Below are 22,336 nucleotides of genomic sequence, written 5' to 3' on the forward strand. Positions count from 1 at the left end.
CAACCTAAAGCCGACTCGGCCCTTTGAACATTTGTCAAAGATTTGTAACTCTGAAAGCATTAAAAGAGCTCTTGATTCCTTTGATATTTTTTTTGAACTCACATTTGCAATTTGATTCAATTGCGAACAATACTTTACAACATTTTTATCATTTCTCTCTCTTGAAACAAGAAAAAGGAGAAAAACGTCTTCAAACAGAACAATCTCATATATGAAATGTCTGTAAAGCCCAAGCTCGAGAAGCAAATGGGGCACGATCGATTCCATGGACCAGATTGGCAGGCAAAGCACGAGACTCCATCCAAGAAATAACACATAATTTATTCATGTTGCATGCATCTTAGACATACTTAGGTGCATCACGTTCATCATTTTAGCATACATAATTTTGCAGCTTTCAGAGTCAAGCTTCGACTTCAGGATGAAAGTTACTCGACTTGCAAGCACCTTTAAAAAACGATGGTGTAACTCAGGAGCAAGAAGCTACACCTCAACCGACTTTACATAACTACAGATCTCAGAACCAATTTCAAATGGGTTCGAGAACTAATTCAGATCAAATCTAGTTCGGTTCAAACTCACCAAGAGCAACATGTTTTCAGTTAACACTTTCAAGCCAGATTTCAATTCCACGACGGAAGATATCCGGCTGTCAGAATTTATCAGTAGGTTTTCCCATACCAGCTTAGGGGAACCACCGGAAGAACCGTGACCGTTTTCGACCCGTAAAGGGAAGCCATTTTTAAACAAACTATTTGCAGCTTAGCTCAAGGCCAGAAGGGTTATCTGCCAACCAAAGACCTTTGAGTTCGACTACGCTCAGCTCCAAGGCACATCATTTGCAGAATAACTTAAGTCGAGAAGGGCTATCTACCAAAGACCCCCGAGTTCGATTACACTCAGCTTCGAGGGCACATCATTTGCAGCATAGCTTAAGTCGAGAAGGGCTATCTGCCAAAGACCCCCGAGTTCGATTACACTCAGCTTCGAGGGCACATCATTTGCAGCATAACTTAAGTCGAGAAGGGTTATCTGCCAACCAAAGACCTTTGAGTTCGACTACGCTCAGCTCTAAGGCACATCATTTGCAGCATAGCTTAAGTCGAGAAGGGCTATCTGCCAAAGACCCTCAAGTTCGATTACACTCAGCTTCGAGGGCACATCATTTGCAGCATAACTTAAGTCTAGAAGGGTTATCTGCCAACCAAAGACCTTCGAGTTCGACTACGCTCAGCTCCAAGGCATATCATTTGCAGCACAACTTAAGTCTAGAAGGGTTGTCTGGCAACAAAAGACCTTTGAGTTTGACTACGCTCAGCTCAACGGCACATCATTTACAGCATAACTCAAGGCTAGAAGGGTTATCTGTGACCAAAAGACCTTCGAGTTCAACTCCGCTCAGATCCAAGGCACATCATTTGCAGCATAGCTTAAGTCGAGAAGGGTTATCTGCTAAAGACCTTTGAGTTCGATTATATTCAACTTAGAGGCAAATCAAGTTTGCAGAATAGCTCAAGGCAAGAAGGGTTATCTGTCAATAAAATTGTCGAGTTCGATTCCAATAAACTCGATGACACCTCAATCACACTATTGTCCGGCTGCAATCAAGGTTTTCAAGTCGAGAATAACACCTGGGTTAACCGTGCCTTAGTGACAATAAACCGTTTTTCCGGCAGTATAGCTTAAGACGAGAAAAGCTATTTGTCAACGAAGACCTTCGGAGTTCGATTTTATTCAGCTCGAGGGCCCATCAACCACAGGGTGGAGTCAAGAGACTACATTCAAGTCGAATTTTCCAACCCAGATCTTTAAACCGAGAAGAAGACTGAAGTTGACTACAATTTGGAAATGAGAAGCCACATCCAGATTCAAATTCCGAATTGCAGCTTCAATTCCATGTCATTTCAATATGGACTCGACTTCACGACGGAGGAACCATCTACAACTCAATTCGACAGGGAGTTATTCTTCAACTCCACCGAACGAAAATTTGTGTCTTTTTTGTCTTTGTCCTATTTTTCGTTCCACGAAAAAGGATAAAGAGGGGCAGCTGTAGACACTAATTTTCGTCCATATTTTTTATTATTATTTTATACATATATACCTATATATATTATATGGTTTGCAAACGGTTTTTGAAAATATATATATAATATATAGTTTTTAAAAAGAAAACATTTTGAAAATATGGGTAACATATAGTTTTAAAATCATTTTAAAAACTTATATAATATAGTTTTAAAAAAAATTTTGAATAAATTATATAATATATAGTTTTAAAAAACATTTTTGAATAAATTATATAATATATAGTTTTAAAAACGTTTTTTTAAAACTTATATAATATTTTTAAAACATTTTGAAAACTATATAATATAGTTTTGAAAACTTTTTTAAATATAATATATAGTTTAAAAAATATTTTTGAAATATATGTATTAATTTATATTATATCAGTATTATTATTATTTATTTTCTTCTTATTATTTTCTTTTTATGTTTTTTCAGGGTCCAAACAGTCCAATAAGTCTCGAGGGCCTGATCCAGCCCAGAGCTCAGATTAGGGTTCTAACGTATGTTCGAACAGGCGCAGCGTAAGCCAAGGAGGTCAAGGGTCAGTCACACCGGCCACCGAGATTTCCGGCCGAGGAGATCGGGACTGACCCATCCCGAAATCCCCGGCCAACTAACCACGAGCACGTTACCGTTATCATCGGAGCAGACCCCCGGTGGGGTGGGTATAAATATCCCACCACGGCCATCAGGGAGGGGGGGACAGCCACGCAAATCTCAGAAGCATAAACACAGTAAACCAAATAACCAAAACAAGATCAAGGAAAACCCACAACGGATCAACAGTAAACCAAGAGTTCAAACCAACAACAAGTAAAAACAGAACCAACCACAAACCCATCGACCAACACAAACAGAAACCACATCAACAACCAAGGAACAACAACAAAACCAACAAGCAAAAGCCAAAAACAAAACGCCGGGAAGTCGAGCGGTTTTTAGTGAAAGGTAAAAATCGAAGGTTTAAAGCCTAGATCTACGCCATTTGGAGGTTTGTTTTTGCATGATCGGTGCTCGGGGTTAGGTTGACGGGCTTGAGAGAAGCATTTTGGTGGGATTGGGTTTTTTCCGACCGCCCGTGGCGACGGCCAAAACGGCGGTGGTGCGTCTGAGTGGGCCACCAGACGGTGGCCGGATATCGCCCGGTGAAGGGCATCGAGAGAGCTTTCTCTCGTTTAAAAGAGGAGAGCTTGAGTGAATGGTGAGAATGAAGGAGAATAAGGGATTTTTAGGTATTTATATACCAAGGACCATAGTGCAATTACAGTATTGTTAAACTCTCTCCGCCGTCCCTAAGAGCTTAAATCGCTTTACAATCTGGTCACTACATGCAATTTGGCCTTTGAACTTTCGAGTTATTCAATTTGGTCACCGTTTATGCTTTTTGCATTTCGCAAATTAACCCTCTGATTTCTGGTTATTTCAATTCGGTCTTTTTTATATATTTTATTTTATTTTGTTTATTTTATCATTCTATTTATTTTGTTCCCTTCTATTTGACTTTATCATTTTTTTATGTTGTTTATTTATTTCGTATTTATGCATTTTTTATCTTAAGTTGGTTTTTCACTTCTTTACAAATCTAACACTTTCATTTTTTTAAGGGTCTTTTTCAACTGATCAAAGGTAAGTAATCTGAATCGGTTTTTAAATTTTAATTTAAGTTTCTAATTTCTCGCAATTAAAGACAACCGATAAATTAATTGGTACCGAAAGGGCGGTTCAAGGGTGCTAATCCTTCCTTGACCGTAACCGACTCCCGAACCCGACACATTTCTGGTACAACGTAGATCAGGTAAGATGGTGTCCGACCCACCTAAATTCGTTTTAAAGTGGTCGGTGGCGACTCCCAACCCATTTTTCAAGTCGAAGCCCAATTCCGGGGCCCAACCGAAAGACGGTTGCGACACTGGGATAGACAGAAAAGCAGGCGAACAACATCGCATCGGTAACCTCAGGACTGAGATCCCCAACAAAAATGTTAAAGTGACCTGCACCAATTATGATAATATCAAAAATTAGATTAAAAAAATCCAACTGATCATGTATATTTAGAGAAAAATTTTGCAACCAAAAACATGCATAAACCTGATGTATCCTCTCTCTGACCACTAGCATATGCCCAATTGACCTTGATAGGCTGTCCAAATCTGCAGATTACATGACGTGAGGTAAAAGCACACTCAAAATACATCAGAGGGACAAAATTAGACGTTAACACTTACGAATGCCTTCCATTAAGAGATAATATAGCAAGGGCAGCTGATCTGCGATCGAAGTAGTGGATAAATCCGTATGATGACTGCTTAATAAGGGAGAGAAAACAGAAGGCATGTCAATCATATGACAACCAATAGGCTAAAGAAAAAGGGAGAAAGAGTAGAAAATAAAGTTAACCATATAACGGTTAGAACATCCTCAGAGCATATGGGGAAGAAAAGAGGATACTAGTTTGAAAACAATACCTTTTCCTTTCTGACAAGTTTGCAACTTTCAACAGGACCAGTACTAGCAAAAACCTCTTGGAGTAGTGGTTCAGTCACTTGTGTATGTATGTTTCCCACATACCTGCAGTTTCTCAAAATAAAAACTAGAAGTTTAAAAAGAAAAGAAAAATGTAAAAGGCCATAAGTAACTTCCTGAGTTGTTAGAAAGGGGACAGAGCATAAAAGCTATTACATTCCCAAACTAATCAATCATCAAGTAAAAGAGATAACAGCTCAGAATTTAGCACTAAGGGTAGCAACTTTTTCCGATCGCAAGATTCATGAAGGAAAGTGTATACAATGTATATTGTTTTAAGCATAAAAGTGAATGGGAAATTACTCAATTAAGAAGGGGAAACAGAAGAGACACAAAATGCAGATGAACAAGAAGGAAATTGAAAGAAAAAAAAAATCTAGGCAAACACTCACACACTGCAGCAAGTACTTGGATCAAAACCAGGTGGCAGATTTCCACTTGGGATTGGCTCTATCTGCAAAATTAAAAATGTGAAAAAAGGAAAAATGGAGAAGGGGAAACAAAGAAATGATGTACAAAGTGTCCCTTCCCACTCAACCCAATTCTAAGGCATTCAAATCAAAGGAAGAAGAATTTTTGAAGGTATCCAACACTCAGCTAAAAAAATAAGATGCTAATTACAACCATCAGAAACCAGACAACTTCTCCAACCTCGATAAAAACACTTTCAACTTAAGACCAAAAACTACTATATCTGCTTGCTTTCACTGTGATCCCTTTTTCCCCTTTGTGTTTTCAGCGACAACCAGACCAAAATATTCCGTCTCATATAGACAAACATACTTTAACAAAATTGTAGTGTCTGCCCTAAAAATCTTTGAGAGAATGTAAATGTATTAAAAGTACCCTGTATTTTAAAATTTTGCTTCATGCGGTTAACCTAAAGAGTCACAGAATGAAATTCGGGAACCATGTTTTAAGTTCTAACACTTGTCTTAAGAAAGAGAAATAAATAAATAGATTGCAATTTTTTTTTTGCAAACATGGGATAAAGATATAGTATATGTAAGCATGAAGAAACAGAAGATCGGTCGTACAAGAGAGATAGCACAGGGGAATAAAACACATCCAATCATTTCTCAGCATTTTCAAAACAAGAAGAAGATTAGGATCACAAGTTAAACAAAACCAAAGTAGTAAAAACAACAGAAAATGAGAATGAAAACACCTATTAGTTATCCAATGGAAACTTCAAATAAGAGAAATAACATCGGAGCTTCATGCAATAATGAAAATCTAAAAATATTAAGAAAAAGAACAACCTCTCATCAAATTCCAAACCAAAAACGATGAGCCTCACTTTACAAAAGACATTATCATTTACAAAAAGACAAAATGAAGCAAGAAATCAACTTTCCGATCGATAAAGCATGTCAGAGCGCTGAAAACAGCAAAACGGAAATAAAATCCACTCAATTCAAGCTAAACCCCACGGAAAAAAGTAAATATTTCAATAGCTAAATCATCACCACATAAATTCCCAAACTAACCCTAACTCCAGCAGTCAATTACAAATAAGAAACAAAAACACGAGCTCGAAGACAAAAAAAACGAAAGATCCAACAAACCATTCCAAAAAAAACGGATCAAAAACCTCTAGATGAACAAAAATAAAATAAAAGAGATAACATATTAAAAAAAAGTGTAGAAAACCTGTGGAGGAGCTAAGATGCCTGAGTGATATAGAGACTGTTGCTGGAGGAGAGCTTGTTGCATCAAGGCTTGTTGTTGTTGCTTCAACCTCTGGTGCTGCATTTTTTCTTTTACTTTTCAAGGCAATATTCTAGGGAAAATTAATCTGGTTGTTTGGTTTCCGAGAAAATTATCCCCTTCCCCCCTTCTATGTCTTCGCTAGGGTTCAATCGTAATCGAGAAAGCGATAGAAAATAATAAAACTATGAAAGAAAATCAATAAATAAATAAAGGTCCCTTAAGTGGGGACTTGTTACTTGTGATCTAATCAAAGTTATTTATTACTAATTTGGGAACTTTTAGCAGCGATAAGCTCATATTAGTAAGTTTTAAACGAATCTAATGTTAAATGAATTATTCGTGAATTATTTAACGGAAATTTTGTTTATATTTGTTTATTTGTTAAATAAATATAAGATTTTATATTCATTTAATTAAATGAACGAATATAAATAAATGATTCGTTCGTTCATTTACGTTCGTGAACGTTCAATAATTCGTATGTTTATGTTCGTTTATATTCAGTTGCTGAATTCCGATTTGTTTAAAATAGTAAAACCTAATAAATTTAACTTTAAATCTATTAATATTTTAAAATTCAAATAATTTTAAATCCAAATGAAAAAACACCCAACTAATTTTTTAAAAAATTAAAAATCTACAATTATTCAGAAAGAAAAAAAAATCTTCTCAAATATAAACACATAATTAATTTTATGTTCGTTCGTTTGTATCCGTTTAAGTTCGTTTATGCTTGTTCGTTTGTGTTTCGTTTACATTTATTTGTTTGTGTTCGTTTATCATTTTAACGAACGAACATAAACAAACACAAACAAGTGAAATTCCTTAATGAACAAACACGAACAATAAAATCCATTCGTTTAGCTATCTGCGTTCGTTTATTTGTTCAGTTTAAGTTAAATGAGCGAACATAAATATATCATCTATTCCTCGGTTATGTACAGGCCTGCATATCAGACTTTTTCTCACAATAATATCACTAATATAACAAATTATTCATAAGAATGTTAAGAGTATCAAAAGTCTTCTATTTTTAAAAAATAATTAACTAAATTTCTTGATTTTTTATTAAAATAATATTTTTGAATTTTCATTAATTATACTTCTTAATCGAAATGGGTACCCAGCCATACTGAAATATCCAAATTATATTTACCAATTTCCCAGCTAAATCTCAAACTTTATATAGTCCATCTTCACCCCATTTGCTATAGGGTTCCATCCACGAGAATTTATGTACAAACAGCAGAAGGAGATTAAAGAGCGAGTGAAAAAAAAATGAACAAGAAGGAGATACTGAAGTTGGCGAAGGGATTCAGGGGACGGGCAAAGAACTGTACAAGAATCGCAAGAGAGAGGGTCGAGAATGCCTTGTTGTATTCCTACAGAGATCGCCGGACATGCGTTCTCTATGGATTCAACGCATCAATGCCGGCACTCCGCAACATGACGTAAGCTCTCCTAAATTAACGTTTCTACTCGCTTACTGTTTTTCATATTCCGATTGAAAACCTCTCGGTTGTTTATGCTCCTCCGTTTTATGCGATTCATCTTTTTTGCATTGTATTTTCAGGGTAGCGTTTTGGTTTTTGATTTGATTAGCTTTGAATTGAAAGAGGAATGTTACAGATTGAGACTCTGTAGATGGCATTTCATTGCACCAAGTAGCTATTATTGACTTCCCGTTTTGCTTTAGTGCTCGTTAGTGAATAGGAAACACAGATTGGAGCTCAAACATGTATGACCTCTGAGTCACTGTTCCGATCAGTTGATCCGGATTGTTCAATTAAAATATGAATTAAATGTTAGCATAATATACGCAATTAATAAATTTTTGGTTCGTCTAACTTTCAATTTCCACATATTTAACAGTTAGGGCTTCCATTCAAATTTGGCCCACGAAAATGACTGAGAACGTCTTGGCTTCCCACACTTCAAACTCCATCGTCCACTGTTGGATTGGACCGAGTTTGAAGTATGTCGCTCCCAGGGGCACGACGAGCCTCCTCACAGTTGGGATTCGTCATTGGAGGCTCCCATCGCCGGTTAGAGCTTCGACCAAGAGGTAAAACCCTTCAAGCTTATTCCTTTTTATTTCTCATTTCTCCTCTTTTTAGTTTTATATGGCTTGGTGCGAATGAAAAAAATCCTTACTTGGGTCGAATAAAATAATAAATAATAATAATAAAATGTTTGGTATTTTGTTGCTGGAAAATGGAATTGCTTTGCATTTTATTTCTGTTGTTCAATCGAAGGGGAAGAAGAGACCCTTACAAACTTTTCGAGAGAGAAAAAATAAGGAGGTACCTCCTCTACAATCGTTTTAAAGGTTTTTATAGAACCCATATTACATTGCCAAAATCGAATAAAGCAAATTACAATTTGTTTTCCTTTGATTCTGTTAAAGAGAGGACCACTCGCGTATTGCTGAGATGTGTGGAAAGGGCATTCATGGAGGCGTTGGGGGACCACGGGTATAATCCTTGCTTTGATGGAGACTGGCGTGGAGCAGGGGACCAGTTGGGTGCTTGCTGAAAACCCGTTGCTGCTGGAAGAGGCACTCGAGTGAGAGGAACACTGTGCAAAAGGGCTCTCTCGTTAAGATGATGATTGTGTATGAATGGCCTTTGCTGGTGATGAAGGCTTCTGGAATTCTCCCTTGCTGGCTTGGCATGGGATGATTCAGTGTTGGGTATAGAGAGGAGGCACTTGAAGATGGGGGCATTAACTGCGGGTGCTATCTTCAACTATCAGGGGCGTTTGGTTCAAGTAATTTACCCGGTAATATTTTATTTTTACTGAACCAAACGAACACTTAGGGGGTGTTTGGTTCAAGGATTGTGGGATTCCCATGGGATGGGAATCCCACATTCCCATGTTTGGTTGACCGGGAATCTCATTACTGGTAATGTTTTATTACCAATAATAAATTTTTTTGGGGTATATTACCGGGAATGTCATTACCTCTCTTCCCTTAGGTATTGTAACATTACCAGCGTTTTGGACTAAAATGCCCTTAAAATTTTATTTTTTTTCAAAAATATCATTCTTCTGTCATTGAATAATAAAAATTCTACAAAAGTTAAATTACAAATTTATACTTAAATTATTTTAGATTTACAAAAAAAAAAATCTATAATTTTATATGAAGTTCAGGGGTTAAATTTTTTTTACCATTTCATTAAACCTTTTTTATATTTTTAATTTTGTAAAAAAATTATATAAATATTATGAATTTAATTTTTTAAAGAAAATATATAAATATTTTACAATTTGTAATATTATACAAATATATAATAAGGACAATTTGGTCAAATATACATTCCAATAATCTTTTATTCCTTTAATCAAACACGGTAATCTTACATTCCTGCTAAACCAACCAAACACAAAATACAACATTCCCAGTAATCCTATTCCCTGGTAATCTTTTATTCCCACTGGTAATCTTACATTCCGTGAACCAAACGCACCCTTAGGGTTTTTGGTAGCCAAATCACAAAGTAATGGGTTGTTGGGTTTTAGGGTTAATTGGGGATATTGTTTGGGTATTGGGCTAAAGTAAATGGGCTCGTATTGTTTAATGGGTGAAGTTTGGTCTTGGGTTATGTAAATGGACAATTGTACAAGGACTCTTAATATCCATTTGTTTTTTTTATTTGGTCCCAATTTCCAAAATGTGTATGGGTAATGATAAAGAAATGGATAAACATGAATGGTCCCTAAGCCCGAATAATTTATTGCTTAAAACCCTAAATTCAAATCGATCTTCAAACTTCCCATTTGTGTCAACAATTTCATTTGAATTAATATGTCATCAATGTACAAAGGCCATCAAATAAGTCTTCGATCATCCTCAGTTAACTTGAACTACCCGGACAAAATTAGGGTACAAAACATATCTAAAGTTTAATTTTTGTTTCATTTTAGTACATTTATTCAAAATTTAACATCAATTTTTGAAAAATTTGAAATTTTGGATACTAAAACGTACCAAAATTGATAGTTTAAGTACTAAAGTGCGTTAAGTTTTTAACATTGAGGTACTAAAATGAAACAAAAACTAAACATTATGTATGGTTTTGCAAAAAATGAAAGTTTATATACTAAAACAGATCAAAATTGATAATTTAGGTACTAAATGAGTAATTTATCCTAATAAATTTAATCTCCATTTTTTACGTTTTTATTTAGTTTGTCACTATTATTTTATTTGGAGCTTGAAGTCTTACTTTTTCATCATACGTCATGCATGTAAATAAAAGAGTAAGGGCCAAATTGAATAAAGGTGTAAAGATTGGGAGTTAAATTTATTACTATAATTTGTATATAAAACACTAAACCACTTATTGAAAATTAGAACGAACGAATTATTTTATTCTTTTTTAAAGAAGAAAGGCACACAATCCGAGATATAATGGAGGGGCCTTTATAGCACTATTAGCCGTAATATCAATTTTTAACTAAATTCAAATAAATCAATCAATTTTGTGAAATCGATTTGATTAATTTGTAATCAAATTATTTTTTTAAAAAACGTTTACCATTAATCAAATTATTTTTATATAATTAACCATATTAAATTAAAGTTGAACTAATTATCAATTAGCCTATTGTGAAGATATTTTAGATTTATTAAATAATATCATATGTTTAAATTCTGACATTTTTTCGAAGTTTGAATATTGACATTGTAAACAAAATAAGTTGGATTGGAAGGTTTACCTTCATAATGAACTTCAACAATTTCAAATTCTTATTGGTTAATTAGTAGTACACAAATGATTTCCCGACTATAGGATGTTACTTTATTAAGTTCATCGACTATTAAAAGTTATAAAATGATTCTCTGACTATAGAATGTTTATTTGTTGTGTCTATTGACTATTAGAAGTTACAAAATGATCAGTCGACTATTCATCGTGTTTCAAACTCATCTTATTTTTTTAAAAAAAATAACGGTATTTTGAGCTGAATGTTAACATACTGAATGTGATATGATAAAATATGATCTCAAACAATTATAATATCTCAATCATCATGTTAGCATACAACTTAGACAACCGTCGAAAAAGGACAAGTCTGGAATATAATGAATAGTCAGATGATCATTTTATAACTTTTAATAGTCAAATGACTCAACAAAGCAACACTCTATAGTTAGAGGATCATTTTATAACTTTTAATAATTGTGAAACTTAATAAAATAATATTATATAGCCGAATGATCATTTTTACACTTTACCCTATCGATATTTACTCAAGAGGAAAAAAAAATGTTAACGCTGGCTTGGTATGAACACTCCTACGGTCCTACCAACCAAGGCACGTGAACGCACGCCACGTGCCAATCTGCCAAGAGAATATCAACAAATTGGCATGTGATTAATAGTACCATGCAAAGGTAGCAATAATCAATACCCGTCCGACAAGTGTCAAATTAAGATTAAAATAATTTTGAATTGAATAAATATATTTCATTTAAACTTAACAATAAAATATCAAAATAAAAATAAATTTTTTATTAATACAGGGTAAATATAAAGCAGTATTTTCATAACGGAGGGCAATTCATAACGGATCTCTTCCACGGAAGCTGCCCTCTACCTGGCGTTAGGGGCAGCCTACTACTCTACCTCCCCCTTTACCCCATTACATATGGGAATAGGGTCAGCTAATTTATAAAGCAGTATTTTCAAAAATAACTCTTAATATCTTAACATTGAACGGTCACACCCTTTACATTTATAATGCTCGAACTTAGGTCCTCAAAGAATAACAGCAATTCATTTACTACAGAAGTCACTTGGTTCGTACAAATAAAAATAAAAGTTGGAAAAACCAAGATAGACTCCGTGTTTTTTTTATATTTAATGCTTATTTTATTATGGGTGTTCACCTTAAAATTATAATTATATCTATTTTATATGAAAAAAATTAATAATTAATATGTGTATGCCCACTTTAATTCGCATAAAGATGGACAATGTGAAACCGACAATATCCTATCTAACCTAAACTATTCTTGTACGAATGGGAAGAAATTAATCGTCCGCTTACCACATTGAGGCGATTGGTAGCTCCTACCACTATCAAGACAATCAATTACATACACACACCCAACTAAATTGACTAAACAAAATTAAATTGAGGGTTAAGTATATAAATAATATTCGATTATAAGGTATTATTTTATTAAATTATTCTAGTACTATTAAAAGTTATAAAATGATCTTATGACTATAGAGTGTTGCTTTGTTGAGTCACTCGACTATCAAAAGTTAAAAAATGGTTATTCGACTATTCATTATATTCCAAATTCGTTTTTTCTATTAAAAAATTGAATGTTGTCTAAGTTGAACGTTAACATGATGATTTGGATGCGATAATCTTATGAGATTCTGTAATTAGATTTTATCATATCACAGTCAACAAGATAACGTTCAGCTCAGAATATCGCCATTTTTTAGCATAAAAGGACGAGTTTGGAACATAATGAATAGTCGTCTGACCATTTTGTAACTTTTGAAAGTCGAGGGATTGAACAAAGCAACACTATATATTTAGAGGACTATTTTGTAACTTTTAATAGTAGATGATCTTAATAAAGCAATACCCTATAGTTAGAGGATCATTATTGTACTCCACCCTTAAATTAATTGAATCGATGTGTTATATTTAGCATTCATATTTTATTTAATTATTTTAATAAAATTGAATTTTTAAGAGTTGAGTTAAATTAAATCAAATAAGTTTATTTGAGTTAAATTTTAAAAAATAAGAGCATATATAATTTTAAAATTAACATATATTTTTAGATTTTTTATGTAGTTTCTACTAATAATATGTTTTTGCATTCCCTGAAACTTTATAAGTTTATTTCTTATTAAAATTTTAGAAATTTACCTTCTAACGTAAAATCACGTGCTCGTCTCTATTGAGAATTAAATATTAGAGAAAATAACCTCAGTGACCAAAAATCCCAGATAATATACGATTTTGATCAACTTTTTTTGGATTTACGAAAATGACCAACAAAATCGCAATGCGATCTCTAATTCGTGTTGCGATCTCCACTATCGCAAATTCGCGTTGCATTTCGCGTTGCGATAATTGAAAATCGCGTTGCGATTTTCCATTTCGCGTTGTGATTTTCCAGTTCGCGTTGCGATAGTTGAAAATCGCGTTGCGATTTTCCGGTTCGCGTTGCGATAGTCTACAGTTGTCGTTGCGATAGTCTACAGTTGTCGTTGCGATTTTCTAAATTCGTATTTTTTATTTTTTTTATAAATTTTTGGAGATATTTTGTGTTTTTTAAATTAAGATTACTTTGAGTTTTTTTAGGGATAATTTGTTAAATTTTAAAATCAACAATGATCCAATAAGTGTATACATAATACACTAATTTATTATTGTTTTTGGATATTCAAATTGTATAAGTTGAACTCGACTTGAACAAATTTTTTTAGGATGATTTTAAAAAAAATAACTCGATTCTAATTTAAATTTAACTTATTTCGGTTTTTCGAATCAAATTGATTTTTACTCGTCTCGAACTATAGCATGTAATTTTTTTTAATCAAATTAACTATAGGTTGAAGTGGAATTATGTACTCACCAAACAAATGTCAAAAGTGTATCCAATTTTACTATCCCACCACACTTGAGGAGCACTTGATTTATTCAAGGTGGGCCCCTTTTAATTTGTCCAACTGGGTCCCAAATTAATTTCAACCGCTAAAATAAATTCTAGGGTAAAGTACATATTTAGTACCTAACCTATCAATTTTGATCCATTTTGTACCTAAATTCCCAATTTATTTAAAGTCATACCCAACTATTAGTTTTGTTTTATTTTAGTACCCGCTGTTAAAAACTTAACACGTTTAGTTCCTAAACTATCAATTTTGATCCGTTTTAAGGTTTAAACTTTCAATTTATAAAAAAGTACGCATAAAAAATTAATTTAAAATATAAATTGGAGACTTATTTTTATATTAAACCCTAAAAGAAAAATGGTAGAGTCCACGGGGTTAGAGTCCTCAATTTCGTTCCAGCTAGTCATTTTATCATACAGCTGATGTGCATATCAGCTAATCTGTCGGTAAATACTATCATACCACGTATTTGCACGACCTATTTTTCATGTACATAAATGAGTTGGCAGTAAGGGCAATTATGAATATATTACAAACCATGTGATTATTTAAATAATGAAGGTATTAAATTAGGTTAATATATTATTTTGTTTATGTTATATTTTAATATATATATATTTTAAATATTTAAATAAATAACGTGAAAAACGATTAATAAATAATTAGTTCACTTGGTCCAAGACACGTGATTCTAGGACAGTGGATCTCTTTCGCCGGCGATCTTGGGCATTAATTACAATACAATGACCCAGATGCATTCAGAAACGGCATCGTTTCATTCTTTCAAGGCACTCTCGTCCCTGGCCCGCGAAAAGATCGGGTTTTCGATCGACCCGAATCAATTCGATTCAAGAAGTATATCCTCTCCACTTAAATTGGTTTTAATTTAGAATTTGATAAAATAACGATCTAATTAAAAAAAATCAGAGAGAGAATATTATAACAATTATATCTAAGTATATTAAAAATTACACTGGACTTTATCATATCGATTCGAGTCAAAACTCGTTAAATTCGAATTAAATGATCATTTCTATTAACTTTCTTCAAATGGGACACTTCACATTTTTCAGTTTCCACCTGAATATATGTATTAATTATAAATATGTAATGAATTTTTTTTAATATACGAATAGGGTAAAATTTGATTTTACGACTTGATCTATTAGAATGTTTATAATTAAAATCACATTTTATGATTTAAAGTTTAGTGTTTAAAAGTTAAAATGTAAGGTTAAACACTTTAGATTTATGAATTTAATATTAAAATAAATGAAATTATAAAGTAACTTATACATTAATGTATAATAAATGTATATATTAATTGATTATTTAAATATTTTTAAAATAATATAAACATTTTTAAAATTATAAAGTCTAAATTTTAATATATTTCTGTGTTCGTATTGAAATATGAGCTGAATTCAAGTTTTTTTAATTCCCGGAAAGTTCTACGGTGCGGCAGCCTTAATATATGGTTAAAATAAGGTGTTATCGGTTTTGTTATTATTATTTTTAACAAAATTGATAAAAAAAAATTACCTAAAACATTATTATTTCTACCGGTTTTGTTATTATTGTTAATTACCGGTGTTGGTAAAAGTAGTTGGTAAAAAAATAATATTTTAGGTAGCACTTTACCGGATATGTTACTAAAATCGGTAAAGCGTCTAATAATAATAAAATCAATAAAAATAATAATGTTTTAGGTAAATTTTTTATCGATTTTATTAACAAAAATAATACCGATAACAAAATTTTAACCGTATATTAAGATCGTCTCACGTGTTCATTTCCCACTATTCCCACTACTGCTTCACTCTGTTTGCTGTGTTTTTTTTTCCTTTTAAATTCCCCTATAAACAAACGTGCTATATCAAATATTAATTTTTTAAATTCCCAATGAATTTTGACTTGAATCTGAATCGAGAATAATAATTTTTTATGCATTTTAAGCTTCACGTTACATCAAGTCAAATGTTTTTAATATTAATTGAGTGCCGATAAAAATATACTCACATGTAGAAGAAAAAAATTAGTAACATTAAATTAAAATTTATTTTAAGATAAGGTTGGATCGTAATTAAATTTTGGGTAAAGTATACGAATGATCCCCGACTATAAAGTACTATTTTGTTGAGTCTTTTGGTTATTAAAAGTTATAAAATGGTCCTCGAACGATAGAGAGTTACTTTGTTAAATCATTTGACAACTAAAAGTTACAAAATGATCACTCGACTATTCATATGTTTTAAACTCGTCAATTTTCGTTAAAAAATTGACGGTCATGTGAGTTGGACGTTAACCTATTGACTAGGATATGATATAATAGGATCTCATATTTTTTTTAAGTTGTATTTTTTGGATCGACTATTTTTTACATTATGTTGTTGAGCTAGTGCTTGGAAGTAACTACGGTACTAGTAGCCACCATTTAAATATGATTTTATTATATCCAAATCAACAGGTTAACGTATAGCTCTAACGACCATCAATTTTAACGAAAAAGAATGAGTTTAGAATATATGAATAGTCGGATGACAATTTTTTTACTTTTAATAATCGAATGACTTAACAAAATAACAAATGAGACTATGTAACTTTAAATAGTTGAGGGACTAAACAAGGTAACATTATATAGTCGGGGACTATGTACTTTAACCTTAAATTTTATTATAAAGTACACAAATAGTCCCTTAGCTATAGGGTACTACTTTATTAAGTCCCTCGACTATTGAAAGTTATAAAATGGTCCTTTAACTATAGAATGTTGCTTTGTTGAGTCTCTTGGCTATCAAAAGTTATAAAATTGTCATTCGACTATTCATTAAGTTTCAAACTCGTCTTGTTTTCATTAAAAAATGGACGATATTCTAAGTTAAACTTTAGCATGTTGATTGTGATATAATAAAAGATAGTCTCATAATCTCAAACGACTATCATATCACAATCATCATGGTAACATTCAACTTAAACAATCATCAATTTTTTAACGAAAAATGACGAATTTGGAACATAATGAATAGTTGGGTGATATTTTGTAACTTCGAATAGTCGAAGGGCTTAATAAAGTAGATCCTATAATTGAGGGACTATTTTTATAGTTTACCCTAAATTTTATTATAATAACATCGAATGGAATTTAGATCCTCGAAATTCAAGCCTGTATACAACTGAGGAGTCCGATAATATATATATATATATATATATATCAGCTAGCTTCTTTAAATTAGAACATAGCCTGGGAATCATCGAAAGCCATGTCTTTGCTTAGAAGAAGACGATGCCCTTTCAGTGAAAACTCGAAACCCCAAAAGAAAACATATGAGACCATCGCCGGCGGCTACGGCTGTTTCAGCGATGAAAACAAGAGGAAAACCCCATTAAAGACCGTCAAGCACGGCGATGAACCGCCGCCGGCGAAGGGTTCAAGGTTGGACACGTGGTTTTGGTTGATGGGTTGCGTTTGCGTCACGTGGTGGTTCTTCTTGTTCCTTTACAGCGCAGTGACGGCTTCGTTACCCGAGTACGTGATGGAGGCGATTGCCGGGCCGTTGCCGGACCCGCCTGGCGTGAGGATGAGGAAACAAGGGTTGATGGTGAAGCATCCGGTGGTTTTTGTTCCGGCACCGATGACCGGCGGACTTGAGCTTTGGGAAGGACGGAAATGTGCTCAAGGATTGTTTAGGAAGCGGGTTTGGGGTGGCACTTTCAGTGAAGTTTACAAGAGGTAACATATTTTTGGGTAAATTTCACAAATGATCCACCAACTATAAGACGTTTCTTTTTTGAGTCCCTAAACATCCTATATTTTTTTCTACTTTTTGGCAGCTATAATCTTTGGGTAAACTTAGTAATAGATCATTAAACTATATTCAAATGTTCTTTTTGTCTATAAAACTTTTATAAATTACAAAATGGTTATTAGATTAATCAAATTGTTAAAAATTCTCATTGAAATGTTACAAAGCAATCATTGAATTTATCAAAATCATTATAATATAATGATTATATTTTTATAATAGATCGATAAATTTAATGGTTATATTGTAACTTATGAACGTTCATTGATTAGAAAGCTCAATTGACCATAGTTAAGTGACCTCTAGTGTAGTTACCCCAATATTTTGAGTTACTTTTGGGTAAATTTAGGTTTGCTATATTAAAACTTGTGATTTAATATTTACAATTTAATGTGATCCTCTATTTTTTTTTACAGAGTTACCAGTAAGTGATTGTAGTTTTATAACAATTCGCTAAATTTAATTAGCAATCTTTTTTTATTAGACAATTTTTAAAAATGTCAAAATTGTATTTAAATGTCAATATTTTAAACACAGTCGTCAATACCATCAGTTAATTAAACTAACTGAAATATTATAAATAATTAAATTAGAATAAAACTGAATTATAAAAACCTTAAATTTTTGTAAAGGGACCAAATAATAATTTAACCATAAATGTAGAGGTTTTGAGAAGAAGAAAGTGGTCCTTTTTATTCAAATGCTGCTTTCATGGTTGTTTATTGATTTAGTACGACAGTTATTTATGATTTATTATTGGTTTTTAAGGTTTTATGGTCATCTGATGTGGTAAAACTAACAACCTAACTAAAGGACCGGGATCGGGTTGGAAATTAATCAATTTTTATTTCATTTTAGTCCTTTCTATGGATATTGATTTTATTTATAATTATGTTTTTTTTTTGAAAAATTACAATAATAATTAGTCCTTCTCAGGAAATCGATGAATTTTAATTTAATTTTGTAAGGTTTTTTTTTCGAGATGAATTTTGTAAATAATTTTATATTTTTTAAATATATACGAAAATAATATATATTTCATATATATGATAGGAAAATACACTAAACTATGGGAATGTAACAAGGACGACAATCTAATTTAAGGTTAAGAAACGTCAGGAATGAACGCAACTTAAAATGTTACTAACTTTTTCTTATCATTTTTTTATTGCACATATTCTTTGTAACATTTTCGATTCAGCAGAAATATTAAAAGGTTAATATTTTATGTTGCGTTCAACAAGAATGTTATGTTTTTTACGACATTTTCGGTTGCGCTCATTCCCTGTCGTTTCTTAACCTTAGATTAGACTGCCGTACAACGGAACTTCCCTTAAACTATACACGTGTCGGACATAGATGTCGGAGTAAAATAGATGTTCGGTACTCGTGTCCCGAACTTAGATGTAAAGATGTGACCAGGGATTTTCTAAATGTATGAAATAACGAGACGTTGTACAACAATTTAATTTAAGATTAAGGAACGGAATGAAATAGACGAAACTGAAAATGTTATAAAAAACATAACATTATTGGTTGAGTGCAACTTAAAATCTAATCATATCCGTATCTAATGTCTTTATGCAGACCTCAATGCTGGGTTGAGCACATGTCATTGGATAGTGAAACTGGTTTGGATCCAATTGGTATACGAGTGAGACCTGTGTCCGGACTAATGAGTGCCGATGACTTTGCTTCAGGCTATTTTGTGTGGTCGACTCTGGTTTCCAACTTAGCACGCATCGGATACGAAGAGAAAACCATGTACATGGTTGCCTACGATTGGAGACTCTCGTTTCAAAACACCGAGGTAAATCGTATTCCAGAACTCGATTTTTGTTAACGTAATCGAGAAGCGAGTTAAATGGACGTCGTGAATTGATCGTCTTTTGGATAATCAGGTACGGGATGGGACGTTGAGCAGCATCAAGAGTCATATAGAACGGATGGTAGCTACTAGCGGGGGACAAAAGGCTGTTATTGTTCCACATTCCATGGGAGCTCTATATTTCCTGCATTTCATGAAGTGGGTCGAAGAACCGGCCCCGATGGGCGGAGGCGGCGGACCCGATTGGTGTTCTAAGCATATTAAGGCTGTGGTTAACATTGCCGCACCGTTTCTTGGTGTTCCGAAAGCTGTTTCCTTGCTTTTCTCGGCTGAAGCCAAGGATGTTTCGGTTGCCAGGTACGTAACACTCGAACTCGGGTGTGAATGTTCGACATATACACATACATATAGGTAATGTTTCATTAGAGTTGCACTAAAATGAAACCAAAATGCAGGGCTATTGTACCTGGATTTCTTGAGAACTATATATTTCAACATCAGACATTGCAACATGTGATGAGGCTGAGCCGTTCTTGGGATTCGACCATGTCGATGATACCGAGAGGTGGCAACACCATATGGGGTGGTCTAGATTGGTCACCGGAGGAAGGCTATCCTTGTGGCCGGAAAAGAGAAACGAAAAACGGCACCTGGATCATGGATCGAGCTCGTGTTAAAAGTATTGTTTCACAAACAAGAAGTGCAAATTATGGAAGGATAATATCCTTTGGCAAAAATGTTGCTGAGGCACCTTCTTATGGTATTGAGAGAACAGATTTCAGGGTAATTTACTTTCTTGTGTTTGATGATTACAGATTCGGATTTGGACTGCGAATTTATATCACTCGGTTCTTCGAAACCATGTCCGAATTTACTCTGATTTCATGCTCATGTTTAGGGTGCTGTTAAGGGTCATGGTGCTGCAAATCAGACTTGCAGAGATTCGTGGACCGAGTACCACGGCATGGGGTTCGAAAGTATCAAAGGTGTTGCAGATTATAAAGCTTACACTGCTGAATCAGTTGTCGAACTTCTTCGTTTCGTTGCACCGAAAACGATGGCACGCGGTGCTGCTCATTTCTCGTATGGAATCGCCGATAACTTGGATGAACCTAAATATAAACACCACAAGTATTGGTCGAACCCCCTGGAAACGACGTGAGAATCCGATAACTACGTCCCCTTCCTCCATCGGATATTTGTTCTTCGGCTAATTGATTTAATTAATGCCATTTGTGGACATACATTCACTGTCACTATGCTGTGCAGGTTGCCAAATGCTCCTGAAATGGAAATCTTTTCTTTCTATGGAGTCGGTCTACCGACCGAAAGAGCATATGTTTATAAGTTATCTTCTGCTGCCGAGTGTTACATTCCGTTTCGGATAGATACATCCACCGACGATGAAGCGACCTGCTTGAAGGACGGTGTGTATTCCGTGGAGGGGGATGAGACCGTACCGGTTATAAGTGCCGGTTTCATGTGTGCCAAAGGTTGGAATGGTAAAACCAGATTCAATCCTTCAGGAATTCGAACATATATTCGGGAATACCGTCATTCTCCGCTGTCGAAGCTACGGGAAGGACGCGGCACCCTTAGCGGAGCTCACGTCGATATAATGGGAAATTTTGCCTTAATCGAGGATGTCATGAGGATCGCGGCCGGAGCTTCGGGCGAGGAACTGGGAGGGAATCGAGTTCATTCCGATATCTCCAAATGGTCCGAGAAGATCAACTTGCAATTATAAGCCTGCACTGGTGCATACCGTACCCTGCAGGCTGCATTATATTCCCACTTCGAATCCTCCGTTCAGTACACTCGAATTCGATGGCGCTAATCGATCTTGTTAGTTCAATAAGGACTCCCGAATCGTCATAAACCGATTTCCCGACCATTTTTGTTTCTAAGCTTCGACTGGTTTGGAAATTTTTTCAACCATGATAATCTGTCTAAGAAACTGTTCTTATCAATTGTATCAAAACATTCTTTTGAAGCCCTAAACCGAAACGAATCCTCGGTTATGTAAATTCGGATTCGACGTCATTTATCGATATCGTTAGTTCAATGAGTTCTCCTAATTTTCATTTTAGAGAAAAAAAAAAAACAACTTCCAAGTTCATTATGTTCTTGGCTGGGTTATAATATGTTTCCAAGTTCATTTATCGGTTATAATTTCTTGCACGTACATGTGTTGGAGATTGTAAGTTTATCATCTGGTGTAATTTTTTTTATTTTCTTTATTCTAATTTGATTTGATTTTACTATTCATTAATGCTTTTTTAAGGCATCGTCCAACTACGTTAAAAAAGGGTAAAGTACACAAATAGTCCCTTGGCTACTAAAAGTTATAAAATGGTCCTTCAACTATAGGATGTTGCTTTATTGAGTCCCTGACTGTTAAAAGTTACAAAATAGTCACTCAACTGTTAGTATGTTCCAAACATGACCTTTTCCATTAAAAAATTGACAATATCTTGAGCTGGAATGTTAATATGTTTATTGAGATAAGATATTTTTTTAGATTATAGGATTATATTTTATCATATCTTAGTCAGCAGGTTAACATCCAACTCAGATTTTCGTCGATTTTTTTAATGAAAAATGACAAGTTTGGAACATATTAAAGAGTCATGTGACCATTTTATAACTTTTAATATTCAAGGGACTCAACAAACATCAAACTATAGTCAAGGAACTATTCATATACCTTACCCCAAAAAAGTAGATTTGGATATAGT

The 22,336-nt window shown here is 33.7% G+C and overlaps 2 protein-coding genes across 2 annotated transcripts; one reads left to right on the top strand and one right to left on the bottom strand.

The window, feature by feature from the left end:
* Positions 1–2,619: 2,619 nt before the first annotated feature.
* LOC120151264 (oligouridylate-binding protein 1B-like) lies at positions 2,620–6,501 on the bottom strand. The gene is made up of 7 exons (XM_039163777.1): positions 6,250–6,501; positions 4,989–5,050; positions 4,539–4,641; positions 4,299–4,375; positions 4,162–4,223; positions 3,984–4,064; positions 2,620–2,789 (listed from the first exon to the last, which is right to left on the bottom strand). Exons 1-7 carry the CDS (start codon positions 6,349–6,351, stop codon positions 2,620–2,622), a joined length of 657 nt encoding a protein of 218 aa, XP_039019708.1. The 5' UTR covers positions 6,352–6,501.
* Positions 6,502–17,218: 10,717 nt separating this feature from the next.
* LOC120151224 (phospholipid:diacylglycerol acyltransferase 1-like) lies at positions 17,219–21,663 on the top strand. The gene is made up of 6 exons (XM_039163742.1): positions 17,219–17,697; positions 19,358–19,580; positions 19,672–19,955; positions 20,054–20,381; positions 20,497–20,756; positions 20,868–21,663. The coding sequence occupies exons 1-6, from the start codon at positions 17,228–17,230 to the stop codon at positions 21,343–21,345; spliced, it is 2,043 nt and encodes a 680-aa protein (XP_039019673.1). The 5' UTR covers positions 17,219–17,227; the 3' UTR covers positions 21,346–21,663.
* The last annotated feature ends 673 nt before the right edge of the window (positions 21,664–22,336 follow it).

This window comes from Hibiscus syriacus, unplaced genomic scaffold, assembly GCF_006381635.1.
Source record: "Hibiscus syriacus cultivar Baekdansim isolate YM2019G1 unplaced genomic scaffold, ASM638163v2 tig00111036_pilon, whole genome shotgun sequence".
Classification (NCBI taxonomy): domain Eukaryota; kingdom Viridiplantae; phylum Streptophyta; class Magnoliopsida; order Malvales; family Malvaceae; genus Hibiscus; species Hibiscus syriacus.